Raw genomic sequence first — 22,992 nt, 5'->3', positions numbered from 1 at the left:
AATCCATTTAGAGGTATTTTTGTGTCATCATATTGTCTCAAATGTTAATTTAATCTCTCCGTAATTCTTCTAGATGTCTTACCAATGCATGTCATGTTCTTGTCTTTACAAGCACCCTCTATGCTCCTTATGCTGTAGAATACATTTCCAGTTCTACAGTTAATGCCAGGGTTAATCTTACATGCCATGCAGTTCTCACTGGTGCATGTGGTATACTCGAAGGGGTACGTCCTACGTAACTGTAATCTGATGGCGCTCCAGGCTTTTCAACGATCTTAATGTTGAGTTTGGTCTCCTTCAGAGCTTTTCTAAACCAACGGGCTAGTTCTCCATAGGCTGTGGCCTCTACAAACATCATTCCTTGATTTGTCAGCTTTGTACCATGTGTTCGCCCTGTTTGCTTCGTCACAAACTCTTTGTATCCTATTCCAGTCTTTACTTCTGTATCTAGGACAAGTGCCATTGGTTTCATTACATATAATGCTATCTAAATTCTTTCTAGCTCCCCTGTATCACCAAACCCTATCTTTCTGATCATATCCAGAGAGTTGCATGTAGTGCATGAAGTTCTGCACATGTTTCCTTGTTTCATAGGATTCGCATACGAAGAACACGTTATTCATTATCCTAACTAAATCTACAATCAGTATGTTGATTTTCATGTTGTGTGACAAAGCTGAGTTCTTGTGAACAACATATTTAGAAGCTATGGATTTCATGTAATAGAAGTGGAGGAGCTGCACTCAGTTGTTCACAGTCTCTAACTAAAATTCAAGGAGTCTCTTGTTAGGGTGCCTAGTGGGGTAATCTATAGTTACCTTGATATTTTGGTGGATAAAGTTAGCTATGTGCTGGATGCTCTCCATTATGCTCTTCTCAATTTCTACACTACTGTTACTAGTGTTTGTCCTTACTTGAATGTTAAATTCACATGAAGAATCTTGCAAACCAAATACAAAAATGAAGGATTTATATGTAAATATCACGAGATTAGTGTTTTTAGTGGTTTTCTGAGTTAAATATAGACTCTCATTTCTAGCAATTGCCGGTGCAATTTTGCACCATCATTTATTAATTCCTTTTTGGTTTTTAATTGCTAACGAGCCACCTATATTATGATGTTTTAATATATCTTAACATATTAACATATTATTATAATATCTTTTTGCATTGATAATATACACTTTAACCATTTGAATTTTAGCCCTTGCTTATCAACGGTTTTTTCTTCTAATGAATTATTACGAGGCAGGCTATCTTTTTAACCCTGAGTACTGGTAGAGGCCTCTGACAAGAAACAAGATTCTTCTCATCAAATTTCTAAATTATGTGATAAGGCTTTGTCCAACTATATCATTCTGTGAGCTTATCTCACAAGGGAAATCCTGTAAATATCCAAATCCCGTAAATATCATGAGGTTAGTGTTTTTGTGGCTTCTGAGTTAAAATTGACTCTCATTTCTAGCAATTCCCGGTGCTAGTTTTCAGCATCATTTATTAATTCCTTTTTGGTTTTTAATTGCTAACGAACCACCTATATTATAATGTATTTAATATATCTTAATATATTAACATATCATTATAATATCTTATTGTATTGATATATAATATAAATATATATATATATATATATATATATATATATATATTATATATATATATATATATATTATATATATATATATATATATATCTTATTGCATTGATATATAATATATATATATATATATATATGTGCATATATACATACATACATACATACATACATACATACATACATACATACATACATACATACATACATACATACATTGTGGCTGCCCCCTCGTTATCGAGTATGGCCATTGCACGAAGCTTAACTGTTACTGGTGCTGTGATCGAATGTGACTTTTTTAACCCAGCTAAAGATCTACAATGTCTTGTATAGAATTGGCAACTAATACCTTTACCGGTAATAGCCGGCTGTAGTTGTAACTGGGTTTCATGTACCTTTGCATGTCGTTTAAGTCCTCCTGCCGAATTACACTCTCTTCCACGTGCCCAACAGATATGATTAGTATGGTATGTTACACCACCACCAGTGGCCAGGTTGTCACATACATACATACATACATACATACATACATACATACATACATACATACATACATACATACACACATACATAAATACATGCATACACTACCAGGTGTTATGCGGACAGTTCAAGAGAAATTCAAGCAAAGCTGATCATTTGTAACTTATCTACAACTGAGTTAGTCTAGAAATAACCTTCATGTTACCTATTCATGTTCTTGAGGTAGTTGTGAGTGCCATAGACAAATGAATGCTAAAGCTGCACAGGGTCTCCTCAATTAACAAGTTTATTTTTCAGGTAGTAAACTACAAAATTCTTATATTCGTCGATTTCCTGTGATTCAGGTCTCTTTGTGGTCCCAACAGACAAAATCGAAAAGGCATTGCCACGGAGGGTGGCGAGGGAGATGCACTGGAACAGTGACTCTGACTCACGGAGCTCAATCTTGCGGATAGCTATCTCCACCCGATAGGAATGAGCAGGGATATGGTCCGGGGGCCAGGAACACCGGAAATCTCCATTGTCACATGGTCGACTGCAAACCTGTCAGAGAGCGACAGATACTTTGACATAGTACCATATGCTGCTCCTTGTGACGATCATATTCAATAATTAAAACTGGGTTTTAATTATATTTTAAAATCTTGTCTTGATTTTATCTTTTCTGCAATATACTAGAATTTTTTTTTCTTTTCTCTTTTTTATTTCTTTTGAGTGCACAAAAACTCAGTATTTTAAGGAAAATGGAATTGATGATTGCTGCTGAGTGCGTTAATCAGTAAACATGAAAGGGAATATGAGTAATATTTTTAATCAATGGTTAATTTCACATTGAAGTCTCGGCTTGCCAGGAGCAGGGCCGTCGCTAAACCCCTGCAACCCCTGCGGTCGCAGGAGGCCTCCACGGTTGAGGACCCCCATGTTAAGATCAAAGTACGTAGATGAGTCATCTATTTACTTTGGTTAAGTTGTTGAACAAGAACTAAACTATGTTAACTGAAAATTTCAAGAAATAAAATGGTAATACATTGTACCTGCAAAAGTTTTTGTAAAAATATTACATTGTATCACGAACGTGTACCAGACTTTGTGGATTGGCTATGATATCTTTTGAACAAGAACTTAGCTCTCAGCTTGATTATTCTGAACTGATCAATGATTTCGCGAAGCGAAAAGTGCGCCGTGTTTGTCTTTGAAAGTTTCCTGGATTATAAAAGTGCCCTTTTATTCATATCTGGATATTTTACTTACTGAAATTTATAATAGACCTAAATAAATTTAACTCGTACTTTCAAAGATATTTTTTAGGATAATGTAAAATATTGAACTTCGGAGAGAATAAAGTAAAATATAGCTATGAATAAAAGGTGCGTAGATTACGAATTTTGATTGAAGGGATGGAGCCTCGAAACACAAAGCCTCTAAAAATCACGCGACGGAGCTTGCCAAGAGGTTACCGCTTTTCTTATTCAATTGAAAACTATGATACATTTTTAAGAGTAGCTCGTATCATTATGAACTTAGTTCACATGTACCTATCTTCAACTAGTAGATCATGTAACTAACATTTCCATTATGTAAACCTGTCACTTCTATTCGTTTTATTTTTAGCCTTAGTGAGTGAACAATTCGAAAGAAATATTTGCGTGAAGAAGGAAGTGTAGTAAATTCTGAGAACTATAAAATGTCATCCCAAACAGTTATCAACCGTACTAATGTGTGAGTTTTGTTTTATCACTACGCAGAAACGTTCTAATATATACAAAGATAAAATATTTAACAGGGCAATGTGTTAATTATGAAATTTCAAACTGTAAATCACATCATCTATATTTTTAAACTGTTTAAAAGACTAGCATAAAGCAAGCTCCACTCATTCAAGTAGGTCAGCAAGGTGAGTTTATTCAAGCGTTCAATGGCTGTTCGCAGCCAAGTGAAATTAATATCTCCCAACCTAACAAGTCAATAAAATGATACCATACAATTTGATACAGAAGCGATTTATGATATTTTCTTTTTATCTCAATTCTCGAAGCTTTTGTTATATAAATTCGTATAATCACATTACTTTGGGTCAGTCTTTCCCAAACCCATTTTTTTTATTTTGCTGAACGCCCAAATGAAACATTTCGGTACTTAACCATTACATAATAAATGTAATTGTTGTAATCTAAATGAAAATAAATATATAATTTGTTGCCCATTTCATAACTATTATTGCAAACTCCCTAAGGGCGGGATGCTCTTTCCCCATCGCTTTGTGAAAATCTATCCTACACAGATTTTTCTGCCAATTAACGAAGAAAGAAAACAGTTTTAGGAAAGTGAGTTAAAAGCCAAGATAGTTTATAAACATTTATATTATCTCTGAATGACTGATCTTACACCTAAAACCAGGATGAGCTACGTATATAAGTATGTATGCATGTGTATGTGCGCGCACGCGCACAAAATTATAAAATGAGTTGACTAGTTGGCGTTACACAGACACACATGTATGCGTGTGTGTGTATGTGTGTGTATATATATATATATATATATATATATATATATATATATATACATACATACAGACATGGCTGTGTAGTAAGAAGCTTGCTCCCCAACCACATGATTCGTAGTTCAGTAGTAGTAGAAAACACTTCGGCAAGTATCTTCTACTACAGTCTCGGGCCAAGACTATCTGAAGGTACCGGCAACTCTGGCATTCGTCCGGGGCGCCATGTGCTAGGGAGCGCCAAAGAGGGCGTGACAAAGACAAGGAAATTTCCACGACCGTGGGCTTGTACACGCCGAAGTTCACCTTGCACTGGGCGCCAGCAACTCTGGGGCTGGCCGCATCATTTTTCTCGCACGGGAGTTCCGGACCTTAGTAATGAACTCATTTGCATACAGACAATCAGAGCTCACCTTGACCTTGTTGTCAAGTTATTAAACACACTCTACCATGTAAACTCAAGACGAAGAGCGGTGTTGTAAATCGACCGATCGCCAAGTTATGCCTGATTTTAATAGGAGGAGACAACTAATGAATCTAGTTCTTTTTCATTCGCAAAATATGCATTTTTTAAAAGACAGTAAAAAATCTGAAAATCGGCTGTAATAATGTAGCCTTCTCGTCTCATTGCTTTGAAGTATGATGTTGTGGAGAAAAAGATTTGGAGAAAAAAGTCACAGAGGTTTAAAAATCGAAAAAACTATATTTTTAGCCAATAGCGAGACAGAAAACTTCTGCTTTTAGCGGAGTGGTGTCAACTTTAAGGTTGTACCCTGTGAAATTTAGAGTTTAGCGTCTGACCTGTTCACTGTAGGTTTCTAAATAAACAGAAATACCTAATAAAATCAACATGCATCATCTTACTGTTTCTTTTGTACCTTCATTGATTGTATGGTTTTATTCTATTTCTAATTTGTTATATTAATCTATTTGTCTGCATGTGTTTACTTTACTCGTATTTCAGTATTATGTATACCTGTCATGTATTTGTGTAAATCATTAATATATAAGTGCATGTGGATGTATGTATTCATATATAAGTTTATATATACATTTATGCACTCATGTGTGTGTGTGTACGTGCGTGTGTGTGTGCATGTGTGCGTTTGTGTGAGTGTGAAGGGGCGTTTGTCTCCAAAATTCTAAAGTTGAATAACGTTTTCATGCTTGGATTTGTAAACTACGATAAGAATAAAACTAGTCAACAAAGAATTTGTCCCACAGAAAAAAAATACCTGTATCTTATACGTTTTTGCATACAGAATTCAAAAACAATGTCAAATTATCTGTATCAACCATAGTTTCTCTTTTCCATGATATTCCTCTCAGTTCCTGTTACGTGGGCTAAATTTCAGTTAAGCTTTTGAAATGTGAAGCTAACGGTTTAAGAAATACTCTTAATTTAAATTTCTATGAACAGAATTAACCTAGTGAAATCGTGAATCCAGCTATCTGAGTTAGAGTGTGCCTAAAATATATGAAATAAAAACTATGTAAAATTTTTTGCTTGACAACTATAAATAGACTTGATTAGCCGGTTAAATCAGTGACTGCCGTCTACTCCATAATTGTCATAAAGATGATTAACCAGTTAAAAATAACTCTAAGAAATAAATTATGGAGTTGTTTCAAAATTTATGTAGAACTGAAATCGTATTGTGATTTACACAGCTTTGCGTGTTTAATAAAAAGAAAAAATCAAAGCATTATTCAAATAGAATACTTAAATACAACGCGTAATATGAGCCAAGGTTATAGGCCCTCTCTTCGTGATCGTTTGACCAGCTAGAAAATTACTGAAATCCCGCTCAAACCGTTGAAGGTGAAGGAATACATTGAATAATGCGATCTTTGATGCGCGCTGTGTGTGTGTGTGTGTGTGTGTGTGTGTGTGTGTGTGTGTGTGTGTGTGTGTGTGTGTGTGTGTGTGTGTGTGTGTGTGTGTGTGAGAGAGAGAGAGAGAATGGTTGCTTAGGTAAAATGGTCACAGCTGAAACGCTCTTGATAACAGGTCTATCCACTAGAACTAACATAGAGCTAAATACCTTCAACAACAGCTGCAGCAGCAACAACAGCTGCAGCAGCAACAACAGCTGCAGCAGCAACAACAGCTGCAGCAGCAACAACAGCTGCAGCAGCAACAACAGCTGCAGCAGCAACAACAACGACGATGATAGAACATGATATCCATAAAAGGAAGCGATGAACAATTTATTTGCGGACGAGAGAAATACGTTGACGTAACATTAACAGAAATTACGACTGAACACATGGAACATTATTTTTCATGTGAACAAGGAAATTTTTTTTTTATTCCTTTACTTGTTTCTGTCATTTGACTGCGGTCATGCTGGAACATGGACACAGAGTGGCAAGTTAAAATGAGTATAATAAATATACAGACGAACGGAAAAACGTATTTTAAGTACACAAACGGAGGGAAAACAGACACAGATAGCCCCTAATTCCTCATCAGTTATCAACCAGATGGTATTACAGAGTTTCGCATATATATATATATATATATATATATATATATATATATATATATATATATATTATATATATACACATATATTATATCTATACATATTATATGTATGTATATATATATATATGGAGGCCCAGTGGTTAGGGCAGCTGACTCGCGGTCGTAGGATCGCGGTTTCGATTCCCAGACCGGGCGTTGTGAGTGTTTATTGAGCGAAAACACCTAAAGCTCCACGAGGCTCCGGCAAGGGGTGGTGGCGATCACCCCTGTACTCTTTCGCCACAACTTTCTCTATATCTTTCTTCTGTTGGCCTGATCGCTTAACCACCGGGCTGGCGTCACTTGCTGGCTAAAATAATGTGAAGCGCATTGTGACCAGCGATGTGTACCCACATCTGATACCCTGGTCGGTCACGTGATCACGCGATATATATATATATATATATATATATATACATACATACATACATACATACATACATACATACATACATACATACGTACGTATATATACGCATACATACATATATACACATACATACATACTTACATACATATATATATATATACACACATACACACATACATACAATACATACATACATACAATTGAACTTTGGGAGGGGCGTTATGCCGATAATAATAAACACACGCACTGGTTCGGTCCTTTATTGTTAGTATTGTTAGTTAATGGGTTTGTTACACTACTAACAAATTTATCGATCAGCCGTTTTCTTTTACTTAGTTTTTCTAACTTGTATGTTAAACACTTTGGTCAAACACTTAATCGATAGTTCAAATGTTCGGTATTGTTCATGTTATAATTTCATTTTTTTTTTTTTTTGTCAAATAATTATTTCATTGCATTTTTGCAATCTCTTCCATGACACGTCTCTCTACTTCCATTTCTTTTGAACTTATGTTCCAGCGTTGGGATTTGACCGAGATCTGCCGGATATGAGTATGTGTGTGCATGTCTGCATGTGTGTGTGCTTATGCATAAGAGTGTGCGTCCGTATGTGCATATATGTTTTCTTAAAATACTGATATGTCATTTTTATGTAATTAATTTTTTAATATTGTGTTCCTTCAGTTGCGAATTGATGTGGATGAATTAAGGTAAATATATATTAAAGTAATGTATATTTTTTCACAAAAAATATGGAATATACAGCTGAAGAATGTAGTATGTACTAAATTTAAATTAAATTATTGTTATATTTCGGAATGGTCATATTGCCAGTTTAGCCAATAAAAACACACGCACTATATATTTGGTGTTATTTTGCTTCAGTGATATTTATTTTTTACATTAATCTTAATCTTATTTCGGCCAGAGTTCTTTCGTCACACTCCTGTGACCGCATCAGTGGTCCTTTGTTTTCTTCTCACTTATTTGTGTCTCTCCTTACTAACCGTCAGCCATTTTGTATTTCTATTGTATGTCTTCATTTGCGCATGCTTATATCTCTATGTGCGTCTATGTTTATTTAGTATGTGGGAGGGGGGATGTCTGTAATATTTGTATCTTCTGTTTTTATTTAAACGTATTAAATTAAATTAATTTCTTTTAAATCGATTTATTTAGTTTGTACATTAAACATGAAACTAGTCCTGTATTGAGCACGCTAACTTTAAAATAGACTTAATTCATTTCGCCTGCCTTACATCATTTTGTATCAATGAGAATTGTCGATGTTTTATTTAAACATTGATCAATCAACACGCTTGGAGATAAAGTTTTTTTAACTGCTTTTCTCTTCTCGCTGTCTATACATACATACATACATACATACATACATACACACACACACACCACACACACACACACCACACACACACACACATATATATATATATATATATATATATATATATATATATATATATATATTATATATATATAATATATATATATATATATATATATATATATATATATATACAGTTAATCCAAACATTAACAAAGAGAAAACACAACAACAAGTGGAACAAGTATAGTGTTATTGGACGTTGAGTGAAGGAAAGAAAGAAGGAGGATTTAACGTTTCGAGCGGAGCTCTTCGTCAGAAACATAGAAAAAGGAAAGGTCCAAGGAAGGGAAGACGGAGAAAGAAAATCGCCAACGATACACACGCGGTCACATATTGAAACATATATATAACAACCAAAGCGAGTAAAACAAGCATCACGTTATTATCCATAGATTGTGTCCTAGGTAAGATTTTAAACAGCTTTCGGGGGTGAGGCTCCAGTACGGAAGTTTGGGAATTTGGAAGAGTATGGACTCCTCGTTAATCACCACTGCTCCCATATCTGTTCTAGCCCAGAGTGAGAGTGTTTATGAAGGGCTCCAGTCATGAGTCATGTAGTAGAAAGTGATCATGGTAGGCAGACACGGATCCCTAGACGTATGTCACACAGACCGCCAGTGTGTGGACATACCATGAACAGATCCCTTTTCTTAAGGTTAAACAAGCCTTGTGCCCCAAGGGCAAACTTGGGAGAAGAAACATGAGTAAACTGTAAATAAATCGGCAGAATGCAACAAGAAACCACTGATGTATTATTCCCAAGAAAAATCATGAATCTTCAGGCTTTTGTATGGAGATTCATGGTACATGAAGAAAGAGAGATCCATTATTACGTTTCACGAAGGCCTCCTTCAATATAACAACACTATTCACCTATCACATATTGAAACGCAGCAAAAGAGGAAGTTCGCAACACACGAATAAAGATCAAATAGCTCCATTACATAACTGATACATTATAACAGATTTTAAACCACTCAACCATTGACAATTACACACAGATGCATACATTTTAGGTACTATAATGAAAACATTTACAAACCCATAGAAATAATATAAGAAATAACATGAATAGTTATTTCCTCAAGGAAAATCTATCCTGAAACGCTTTACATATGCGATACATTAAATAACAAAACTACGATTAAATACATCAAAATTAGGAATATTGTGCAGTCATTAAAAATTGTCTCTTAATAGTGGATACGTTTCTAGTTAAAATAGCCAAATATTTATTGAAACCTCCAACTATATATCCAAAGAGTGTCAGGTGTACATCATTTTCCACACATATTAAATATATTTAAAATATTTATTGAAAGTAATTGCCTGTTGCCTCTATTATATATTCTGAATATTTTGTAGCTTTTAAATTATAGATTTAAAATAAATGCTCGTGACAAGGTAGATGCGTTAACACAAATTCGCAAGATCCAACAGGAGACTCGTTCGAAAAATAATAGCCAATGATGTCATTTCTGTTCCATATTTTTTTTCAGGTTTTGCATTGTTTGTGAGCCTTTCTAAAATACCAGACGAACAATATGTAAAACGGTAATATTGTTTTACCAGTTATAAACCTCTATAACTGTTTTAATTATAAATACCTATTTCTTTACTACCCACAAGGGGTTAAACACAGAGGGGACAAACAAGGACAGACAAACGGATTAAGTCGATTACATCGACCCCAATGCGTAACTGGTACTTATTTAATCGACCCCGAAAGGATGAAAGGTAAAGTCGACCTCGGCGGAATTTGAACTCAGAACGTAACGACAGACGAAATACCGCTAAGCATTTTGCCCGACGCGCTAACGTTTCTGCCAGCTCACCGCCTTAAATGCCAAATACCAGTATTGAGAAAAGCATTACAGCTGATTTTTCATCAAACAAAATATCCCCCAAAGAGGACGAAGCGTAAGAAACGTCGGTAATTTCCTATTTGACGTTCCTAAAATCATAGTGATCCAAAAAGTTTGTTTCAATAAAACACTTCATAATTATAATTGGTACACACTGCTAACAGCGAGTAAAAAGTTAAGAAAAATGTCACACTTATTTTGAATAGAGATTCGCCCTGGGCACATGTGACAATTCCTCAACAATCCACAGCGGGCACACTGGATCAGTGTCGTAGTTGTATGCCTTTCATTGATTATCTGCAGATCTGTAAGCATTTCGTTGGAATTCGCAATAAAACGATGAGTAGCAGGCACGTCCACGATATATGTTTATCGAGTTGATATGAAATTGAAACTAAAATAAATTCAGTATTACGAAAGTCAAATAGGAAATTACCGAAAGTTCTGTTGACAATCTTTATTGTGCCACAGAGATAAATACCGTTGATTAAATAAGAAATATGTTAATAATTTACCTGTGCCATAACAAGTGAAGCATAAAGTCCGTCTTGTTTCATTAATTCTTCATGGGTTCCTCTCTCAACAATTACTCCACCTTTGAAAGCTAAAATCATATCTGCTGATCGAATTGTTGATAATCTGTGAGCAACAACTAATGTAGTGCGACCACTCTGGACCTGTAAATTTTATTTAGAGAAAGAATATAGGCACACCCGAGTGTTTAACGTGTAAATGTTAAATAATTAGTTGAATGTTAAATAGATAGTTAACAGAATGCAAATGACTGATTGTGAAAGTGTTGTAAGGTAAGACAAGCAACACGTACCTTGTCAAGTGCACTCTGCACAATCCTTTCACTTTCGGTGTCTAGGGCTGAAGTTGCTTCATCAAGCAACAAAAACAGTGGTTTTCTAACTAAAGCACGTGCAATAGCGATTCTTTGTTTCTGGCCTCCGCTCAGTTGAGTTCCTCTTTCGCCAACTAGTGTATTGTATTTCTAGAAATTAAAAAATTTGTTCTTTTATGTTTGTTATTTCAGTTTCAGGTTTATTAATATAATTCAGTTACCATACTCAATTACTTTGTTCAAGCAAGTGTACTGTTGCATGCATTGGAGCGTTTTAGCTGTAAAGTTTAATTTAATCGTTACTTATTAATATAAACAATGATATTTGACTATAGATTCAAAATATTTTCTACGCTATACCGATAAAAACACTTAGAGTTCTTATTACACAACCTCCATATACATATATATGTAAATGTAATATGTGACAATTATTCGGTAGCCAAGATAAAACTCCGAGTTTCGGATGCCGGGGTGGAAATCCACGCCGACATCTCTTCAGTTATCTGGCCATCGGAAAATGCTTTTGTTGTCTTACCATTCCCATCAACATATATATATATATATATATATATATATATATATATATATATATATATATATATATATATATATATATATATATTATATATATATATATATCGAAGTCTGTCAAGATCTCCGTCAGTGTGCTGCTGATGACCCATCCTTCATGTTGAGGATCATCTTTGGTGACGAGAGTTAAAGTCCACGGGTACGATCGTGGGACGAAGCAGCAGTCGTCACAACTGAATAGTCCTTCATCTCTACGACCGAAGAAGGCACGACAGGGCCGCAGCTCACTCAAGAGCATTCTCGTCGTATTTTTCGACACCCGCAGTATTGTGCATCGAAAATTCGTCCCTCAGAACCAGACCGTCAATATAGAGCTCTACTCTAGATAGATGTTTTGAAGCGTTTGAGAGAGGACATTCGGCGAAAGGAACCAAATCTGTGAAGTGCGAAGAATTAGATTCTTCACGGCGACAATGCTCCCTCTCATCGAGCTCTCCTCACTCGTGAGTTTCTCGCCAAAAACAACATGGTATCGCTTCCACGCCCGCTCTATTCACCAGATTTAGCACCTGCGGACTTTCATCGCTTTCCCAAAATGAAAAGGCGGCTCAAATGTTACCGTTTTAACACCGTTCTCGAGATATAGAGCGAATCGCAGAAGGTCCTCGACTCACTTACAGAAAAACGACTTCCAAGCCGGATTGCATAAGTGGCAGGAACGCAGGGATCGGTATAATGCTGCGCAAAGTGACTATTTCGAAGGAGATGATGTTAAAACTTAGGTAAATAAATTATTTTTTATTAAACATAACTAATTCGGAAACTTTTTGATACCACCTCGGGCGCACGCAGACACACACACGCGCATACAAATGCACACACACATATACATACACACATACATACATACATACATACATACTACATACATACATACATACATACATACATACATACATACATACTCTCTATAAAAGATGAAAGTAATAGCAATACTGAGAAGTAATGTTTATCGCTACATCAATATGGCTATTTGACATTACTACTGTTTTAAACGCCAGGAAGAGCCTCTTCCAGCCGGTTATCGATACAATCTGCATCCGTTATATATTGGAAGCAGGGGAGCGAAACCCTACCATCTTCTAGCAGATGACGGGGTCACCAGACCGAACGGTTTTGGGCTATTTTGTGCCCATCGTCAGTGGTGAGCACCCGGCCGCTAGAGATATCAGGAATTTTATGTATGATATATATATATATATATATATATATATATATATATATATATATATATATTATATATATATATATATATAATATAATATATATATATATATATAATATATATATATAATATATATATACATATATATATATATATATATATATATATATATATATATATACATACATATCTATATACATATATATACATATACATATACATATATATATGTATGTGTGTGTGTATGTATGTATGTATGTATGTATGTATGTATGTATGTATGTATGTATGTATGTATGTATGTATATACACACCCACGCACACACAAACTAAACGTTTCTTTTCTCATTCACTCACAAGCACACACATATGCTATAATGCTATGCGTACACGCGGGTATATGCAGATGCATCATTCAGACGGCGAAAAAAAATTAACTTTTAAGTCGCATGAACAAGCTCACATTCGGAAAAACTCTGATTAGCGACGGAGCGGAATGATCAATATCTTTTCACATAAAATAAATTCTATCTGATAGAGTTCCCTTTCTTTATCCGAAGGAGTTTAATAGAACAATCTCGACCCTTTACATGGATATAAAATAACAGCAAATCAGAATTGTTTACCCCTGGAAGTTGCATAATGAAGTCATGTGCGTTAGCTTCTTTTGCAGCTGCAATTATATCAGCATCTGTTGCTTTCTCATCACCATCGCGAATATTCTCTTTTATAGAATTTCCAAACAAAACAGGTTCCTGGTTTACAACACCTATTATCTTACGCAGGGATCCCACGTTGTATTCGCTTATTCTTTTGCCGCCTATCAAGACCTGAAGAAAATATTATTAAACGGTTATTGTTTGTTTTTTTTAATTATCGAATTTTGTAATTACGAACAACAATTAATACAGGAACATTCATAAGATTTTGTTAAAACTATTACAACCATGTTAGCTATTTACCTAGATTAATTCTACAATTAGGACAAACATACAAGAAGTTCATAAAATCAATATTTGTGTATGTCTAGTTTAACTGAAAATATTTCTGAAATTTAGATAAGAGAAGGTCTACGGGTCAAACAACTTGTCATTCTATGTTTCTAATCAGTAAATAAATAAATAAATAAATGAATAAATGAATAAAATAAATAACTATCTAAAAGGTGTAAGGGGTAATCAAATACTATTTTCGTCTATTTTTATTTGTTTCAGTCCTAGGACTACGGCTATGCTGGAGTACCGTCTTGAACAAATCTATCCCCGTACTTATTATTTTAATCTAGTACATATTCTGTCGGTTTTTTGTTTTGATTTTTTCCCACACTAATATCTAATTTGACCATTTTCAATTTTAAAAAATTGTATGTAAACTGAGCCAAGACTAATTTCAATAATTTCTTTTCTTTAACTTCATGGTGTGTAAATACATCGGAAAGAGAGCCACTACAGCAGATCGTGAAGAAGCTATAGACAATACTTTGTTTAATTTTTTTTTTAATCGAATTTCCTTAATTTCATATCATGTGCCATTTTTCCCTGATCCTCTCAATTTGACCAAGATATTTAAATTTTTTGTTGCATTTCTGATCCTTCTGATCTCTAAAGATGGATATTGATGTATGAGTCTGCTTCCAAATGTAATTCTGGACAATTGAAGAAACAAATTTTACCTTGTCTTGACTTACTAATTTTGCCCCAGCTAAATTTGTCTTTTATTTGCTCAAAGAGAACGGTGATAATTTTCTGAAATAGTGTTCAGATATTATTATGCTTTTAATGCACTTAGAGAAGGTCACTTGCTTAGCTGATATAGTTTTTGTAAAGTTGTGGAACAATCGTAAAAATATATTTCTTCTCATATTTAAAAATGCAGTAAAAATTCCTTATTGTCTCCGCCCCATGTGTGTGTGTCCCCGACGGGCGACCACGCAGTATCTGTCAACTAGATTCAGTCACTAGTCATCAGTAGGCCTATGATTATAGTTGCAGACACTTGCTTAAGGTGCCGCGCAGTGGGACAGAACTTGAAACAAAGTGGTTGAGAAATGATCTTCTTAACCATACAGCTGTACCAGAATTTTCTTTTCCTCCTTTTTTAATTTTATTTATTTATTTATTTTTGCACGAAATGGTTGTTACGAAATTGTTTGCCCTGAGTTGAATAAATATAAAAAGTATTAGCTACATATAGACTTAAGAATATTTTTTTAATTAATGTGCCTAACAAAACGTTAAAAAAAAATCCAATATGTCAATCTTTATATATTTCTTTACTACCCACAAGGGACCAAACACAGAGGGGACAAACAAGGACAAACAACGATTAAGTCGATTACATCGACTCCAGTGCGTAACTGGCACTTATTTTATCGACCCTGAAAGGATGAAAGGCAAAGTCGACCTCGGCAGAATTTGAACTCGGAACGTAACGACAGACGAAATATGGATACGCATTTCGCCCGGTGTGCTAACGTTTTTGCCAGCTCGCCGCCTTCAATAGGTCAATTTAAGTGCATTTATAGCCAAGCAGAACACTGTGTGGTTGTCTGAGTAGGAGCAAGGTGGAGATAGTGGTGAATTCGATATTAGCCTAATTTTTATTTTTGTTATTGGCTGGTCACTGTTGCGATGCTGTGACCATCCCACCATATTTATCTTTTAAAATGGTGGGCTGCGATATGAGAAAGCTTTGGCTGTCAATTTTAGCAAGTCGAGCGACCCTCGGTCTTTTTACTTCATAGAAATAGTTAATTAACCAAATCTCCTATATTCTACTCTCTTAAATGAATAACCTATTTCTTTACTACCCACAAGGGGCTAAACACAGAGAGGAAAAACAAGGACACACAAACAAATTAAGTCGATTATATCGACCCCATTGCGTAACTGGTACTTATTTAATCGACCCCGAAAGGATGAAAGGCAAAGTCGACCTCGGCGGAATTTGAACTCAGAACGTAGCGGCAGACGAAATACTGCTATGTATTTCGCCCGGCGTATTAACGATTCTCCCAGCTCGCCGCCTTTCTTAAAGTACCTGACAATAAATATTATATGCCTGAAAGTAATACGGAATGGTGACGGCTGGAATGTAATTTATCATCGGTCTGCTGACTTGGGGCGAATCACTTCACTGGCTTTCATCTATTTATTTGTTTGTTTTTGTTTTTGGGGGTTATTTTTCACGCGATTAACAACAAGGCCACCTTTGTATGGTGGGGTTGTAATCGACTCAATCAAAATCAGTATTTATTTCTCTCATATTTCATTTGTTGATGTTACATAATGTCATTATATAGGCCTCTAGTGAGGCATAACAAATTTTACTACAAAAATGTGGTTCCCTATAGTCTCGGTCTAAAAAATATGAACCAATAAGCGATTGCTTGACCTGCTAAATGTAGCAGTCAATTCCATTCAAATGACACTCTATCGTTTAAAAATAGAAATAAACAGGTATGCAGTTGAAAATGTAATTATAGTCAACAAAAGCTAACCTAGAAGTGAACAGGAACAAAATCAGCAACTTTTAAATATCGCTATTATAACATATGACACATACAGAACTCAATTTGTAAGCTTCTCTACGCTATATTCTTGTGTTTTTTTCTTTAACATTAAGCGATTGTAGAACTGTAGGCATGTTCATTCAACATCTGAGTACCCAATGAGGCGGCGAGCTGGAGGAAACATTAGCACGCTGGGCCAAATGGTTAGCGGTATTTCGTCTATTTCTGAGTTCAAATTCCGCCGAGGTCGACTTTGCCTTTCATCTTTTCAGGGTCAATAAATTAAGTACCAGTTACGCACTGGGGTCGATGTAATTAACTTAATTCCTTTGTCTGTCTTTGTTTGTCCACTCTATGTTTAGCTCCTTGTGGGTAATAAAGAAATAAGAATCGTTAGCACGGGCAAATTGTTTAACGGAATCTCGTCCGTCTTTACGTTGTGAGTTCAAACGCCGCCGAGGTTGATTTTGACTTTCATCCTTTCGAAGTCGATAAAATAAGTACCAGCTGAGCACTAGAATCGATATAATCGACTTATCCCCTCTCCCGAAATTGCTGCCTTTTTGTGCTAAAATTTGAAAACAATATTTAGTGTTATTGTTGTTGTGTGTTGTTGGAGAGTATATAATAGAAGTATGTAATTCAAGTAATAGAATCAGCAGAGCATTGCGGACAAGGAGAATGCCTTGCGCTAATTACTTCAGCTCCAACTCCCAAAATCCACCGAAGTTACCTTTGTTTATAATCATTCCAGAGTTAATAAAATAAAGTGTCAAGGAAGTTCTAGAGTCGATATAAACGATTGTTGTTATCATGTTACAAATTATTTTGTTTGTTAGGAAAAAAAAAAACGAGGATGGAGCATGGCTGACGACTAATCTGATGGCTAATCCTGAACTTTCTGATCTGTTAACCCAAAACTATTTCTTTACTACACACAAGGGGCTAAGCACAGAGGGGACAAACAAGGACAGACAAACGGATTAAGTCGATTATATCGACCCCAGTGCGTAACTGGTACTTATTTAATCGACCCCGAAAGGATGAAAGGCAAAATCGACCTCGGCGGAATTTGAACTCAGAACGTAAAGACAGACGAAATACCTATTTCTTTACTACACACAAGGGGCTAAACACAGAGAGGACAAACAAGGACAGACAAACGGATTAAGTCGATTATATCGACCCCAGTGCGTAACTGGTACTTAATTTATCGACCCCGAAAGGATGAAAGGCAAAGTCGACCTCAGCGGAATTTGAACTCAGAACGTAGCGGCAGACGAAATACTGCTAAGCATTTCGCCCGGTGTGCTAACGTTTCTGCCAGCTTGCGTATGTCTTTGTGTGTGCGCACGTAAATACACATAGTTGTGTACAAATTGATACCAATGGTTTCACATTTCTTATAAATAGTGTATTTTCCACTCACTGATTCCTGTACCTTATGCAATTCCTTACTCAATTCACTCTTCAGTCACATTTACGTTTTATACTCATAAAATACCTTTGAATAGCTTGATTCTTTTAAAAACATTTTACAGTAATTAACCTAAAAATCTACCCCCTATAGGTTAAATATTTTTATACATCTTCGGATAAAGATTATCTTTCAAACTCTCAAGATACTACATTATGCATATTGTATTCTTTGTTTACTTTCCCGTCATTATTAAAATATGCCATTTAATGTGCTGAGCTGGCAGAAACGTTAGCACGCCGGGCGAAATGCTTATCGGTATTTCGTCTGCCGTTATGTTCCGAGTTCAAATTCCGCCGAGGTCGACTTTGCCTTTCATCCTCTCGGGGTCGATAAATTAAGTACCAGTTACGCACTGGGTCAATATAATCGACTTAATCCGTTTGTCTGTCCTTGTGTGTCCCCTCTGTGTTTAGCCCCTTTAGCCGACCATCATAATAATAAAAATTATTATTATACGTGCATTTGTTTTAATGTTAACATTGAAAAACTCTTTTTACGTAAAAAAATTTGGACCTTGGTTTGCACCCACTAAGCAAATTTTGCTCCCGGAGCACTGCCCACACTGACGGCTAACCTAATCCTTCAGAATGTTGGAGACCGCTGCTACGAAAACATTTTTCAGTTCTATATTTAAGAGATGAGTGGACGGATATTTGTCCTCATCTTATCGGCGGATATACCCTCAAGCCTTCATGGGGTGTCTTGGGGAAATTTCGAACCTGGGTTCTCATTCCTAAGGTATTTTTCGATGTTGTTGTTGTTGTTATTATTATTATTCAGATCACTGCGTGGAATAGAACTCGGAATCTTGGGGTTAGTAGCCCGCGCTCTTAACCACTACGCCATATGCCCGTAAGCAATTATGGAGTGAAATTTAGTGCTTATAAATCTTATATATCCGTCAAATGTAAATAATGTAAATAATGAACAACATTCTTATTTCCATTTTCATTTTTCACCCGGAGCAGAAACGGCATGCCAATAGTTGTTTTAACAACTACTTATTCAACCGAGAAGTTGGCAGCTACAGGTTTCCTGTTTTGAATTTAATATGATATTTCTCAAGTTGTGACAGTGTAATTACAGAATTGTACTAGCCTACTTACTATTTGATCATAACTGTAAAGTTTATCTATTCCCGTGTATATAATTATTGTTTCATTGTTTGTATTCAGCATTCAAGAACCAACATGAAAAATACTACGTCCAGTGAATAGAACTTCTGTTAATTGTTCACAAGGTGTTGTCCATCATTTACACGAAGCTAAGTAACACAAATATGTAGCGAATCTAAAGACACCTTTGTGGCGGAAGTTACTAAAATGTACAACACCAAAATGTTAACTTACCTCTCCACTATGTATATCATAAAGACGTTGAATTAATTGTATTACAGTACTTTTCCCACAGCCACTGGTTCCAACCAAAGCAACAGTTTTACCTGGTTCGGCAACAAAATTCAAACCGGAGAGAACCTAAAATAATGATTGAGGCTTCGTTAGAGTAAGATAAAGATATCACCAAAATACCAAATTCTACCTTGAACATGACATATATATTCCTTAGAACTTCATGTTTTACTTGAAAAATTCAAATTGTTCTTTAAATTAATTAATTATAACTTCCATATATATATAGATAGATAGATAGATATCAGTCGCCATGATAGATCGTTAGCCACTACACACATTTTTTTCTTCTCTCCTTGTTTTTTCTGTGTCCTTTTCTGTGGAAGAGTGTAGGCTCAAAACGTAAAATACTTTTCTATTCCTGAGCGTTATACTAATACATCTGTTTGTTTTGTACACCACCTGTCTTCGTCCTTTGTTTTTCTCGTAAACTCTCCATATATATATATATATATACAAAATGAGAAAATGGAGAAATATATCTAAATCAATCATCAACTATCAGATAATACCGAATCATATACTTTATTAAAACACTACACAATAGCAATGAGATTAGACATTAATACAGTACAATAATTACAATCAATATGGTGAGATATAACTAAATAAATATAATAAGATATAAAAATACATATACATTATAACTGACATCTAGGTATAATTATATGTATGATTGCATTTACGGATTTATGGACATATGTGAGTGGATCTGTTTGTAAACACTTAGTGTATAGATGGGATAGTACCTCTTATGTTATTTATTTATTTATTTATGATTTGGTTGTGTATGTGAGTATGTCTGTGTGTAAACATATGACTATGTCTGTATGTGCGCACGTTTTGTGGATGTGCGTGCGCGTGTGTATGTTTCCTAGCTAACTAACCGTAAAATATCTATTGTAATTCAAATTTAAAAGTATAGGTCAATCGAATGCATCTGTGGAAATTAATACCATGCAAACAGAGGAATTTAACTGATTGCATATATATGCAGATATCCATTTGCCTTGAATGGTACTATGGTGGTGGTATTAACTTTATTGGCTTTTTGTGAAGTGACACATTTTAATATATTGAACTGTTTAATATATATGCCTGCATTGGGTGTGAGTGTGTCTGTTGTGGTTTCTTGATGTTGGTTGAGGAGCTGTGGTGTTCAATATGGAACATTATTGTGTTTGTTGATGTATATTGTATTATTGTGTATATGTATATGTATATATATGTAAGGATATGAGTATGTATGCACTCATATTTATATTTATATGTAAATTATTTTAGGGTTTGTACTCATACTTGCATTAGAATCTCCGAAGAGGCCGTAATATATTCTTGTTAATGTCTCATTTATACCTGCAATATATGGCTAATAGGTTAAATGAGACATACCTATCTTCATGGCCGAAACAGCTGTCAGTTATAATGTATATGTATTTTTATATCTTGTTATATTTATTTAGTTATATCTCACCATATTGATTGTAATTATTGTACTGTATTAATGTCTAATCTCATTGCTATTGTGTAGTGTTTTAATAAAGTATATGATTCGGTATTATCTGATAGTTGATGATTGATTTAGATATATTTCTCCATTTTCTCATTTTGTATTATTAATTTACGGTAAAAATAATTTTACCTTTGCCCACCTAATACAGTAAATGAATTAATTGCATCGCAATTTTTAACATTTATGTATTAGCTTTGTTGGGTACTTCTCTAGCAGTATATTGGATATATGTTATCCCATGGAGGGTTGAATTTACAACCCCTATCTCATTTTATATATATATATATATATATATATATATATATATATATATATATATATATATATTTAGCAGAAGCTACAGAGTTCTTTGCGTTGGCACTTATCAAACTAGTTACAAATCGAGAAGTTGTGGATTTATATAGCTGGTGAAAAGTTATATTTTCTTGAATTATTCTAGAGTGAATTTAAAAAAAAAACAAATATAATATCACCGGGATAATTCATATTTTTCAAATAGTTTGCCAGTTATGTCGTTCGATAAGTACGTAAACAAATAGATAAACAAAGGAAAATTTGTGGGCATCTTCACATACACGCATACACGCAAATTTGTGCACATCTATATGAGAGAATATATAAATTGGAAATATAAGCATATACATACATACATACATACATACATACATACATACATACATACATACATACATACATACATACAATGCAGTTTTGTTGAGATTTTGCTCTTTATAAGATCAGCACAAAAGAACATTTGGATATTTTCGGTTTGAACGACAGTTTTTTAAAATAATTTCCACGTAACTAAACACTTTTAAACTTCGTATACTGGTAGAATGTATTTATAAAACATCTTTTTCTCTTGACTTTATTGAGAAAATTCTATAGTTTGTAAGATATTTGTTGTTGTTTTTCTTCAATTTCTGCAATTTCAACCAATCAATGACGTCTATTGAGGTGAAAACATTCTGTGCCGTATGAATATGTCCCTCGTTTAAGAAACAGATTGGGTTTATTTACATTTGTCGAGAAAAAAAGATACCCTTCCCCCACCCCAAACCCTAACCCTAACCCTAAAACAGATTGAAATGCAATAGATCGATACTAGGGTCATAATTACGGGTGACAATTTCATATGACACCGCTAGAAAAACTGCCGTTCAAACCGAAAAGATCCGAACATTTTAATTGGATCAAGAAGTTAAACAATATTTTAAGATAATGAACAAAACTTAGTTTGTATTCAAAATATTCAAGTGAAACTAACTAGTATGAAAGTCCATGATATTAATTGCTACATTAGCTTTTACTTTGTACACAAAATTTCATTGAAACTTAAGTCTTAGTTGATAAAGACATAACATATTAATTACTGGTATTTCGTTATGCAGTTATAATATACTACCAATATCTTAGAGGTTTTTAAGTCAATACTGCATCCTACCTGTGTTAACAGGGCGATTAGATCACTTTTTAAAGTTATCTCTCTTACTCTTTTACTTGTTTCAGTCATTTGACTGTGGCCATGCTGGAACACACCGCCTTTTAGTCGAGAAAATCGACCCCAAGACTTATTCTTTGTAAGCCCAGTACTTATTCTATCGGTCTCTTTTGCCGAACCGCTAAGTTACGGGGACGTAAACACACCACCATCGGTTGTCAAGCGATGTTGGGGGGGGGGACAAACACAGACACACAAACATACACACGCACACATACATATAAATAT

The 22,992-nt window shown here is 34.8% G+C and overlaps 1 protein-coding gene across 1 annotated transcript in view; it reads right to left on the bottom strand.

Annotated features, from left to right (window-relative positions):
• LOC115211254 (ATP-dependent translocase ABCB1-like) overlaps positions 1 to 22,992 on the bottom strand; it is a 146,444-nt gene that overhangs the window by 65,400 nt on the left and 58,052 nt on the right. The window contains exons 11-14 of the mRNA XM_029780102.2: positions 19,691 to 19,816; positions 13,977 to 14,180; positions 11,571 to 11,741; positions 11,260 to 11,421 (exon numbers count right to left, since the gene is read on the bottom strand). Of these exons, the coding sequence (XP_029635962.1) occupies positions 11,260 to 11,421; positions 11,571 to 11,741; positions 13,977 to 14,180; positions 19,691 to 19,816 (663 nt within the window). The remainder of the gene's footprint in view (positions 1 to 11,259; positions 11,422 to 11,570; positions 11,742 to 13,976; positions 14,181 to 19,690; positions 19,817 to 22,992) is intronic.

The sequence above is a fragment of the Octopus sinensis genome, linkage group LG1 (assembly GCF_006345805.1).
Source record: "Octopus sinensis linkage group LG1, ASM634580v1, whole genome shotgun sequence".
NCBI classification, from domain to species: Eukaryota; Metazoa; Mollusca; class Cephalopoda; order Octopoda; family Octopodidae; genus Octopus; species Octopus sinensis.
This window is presented reverse-complemented; position numbering and strand designations above follow the sequence as displayed.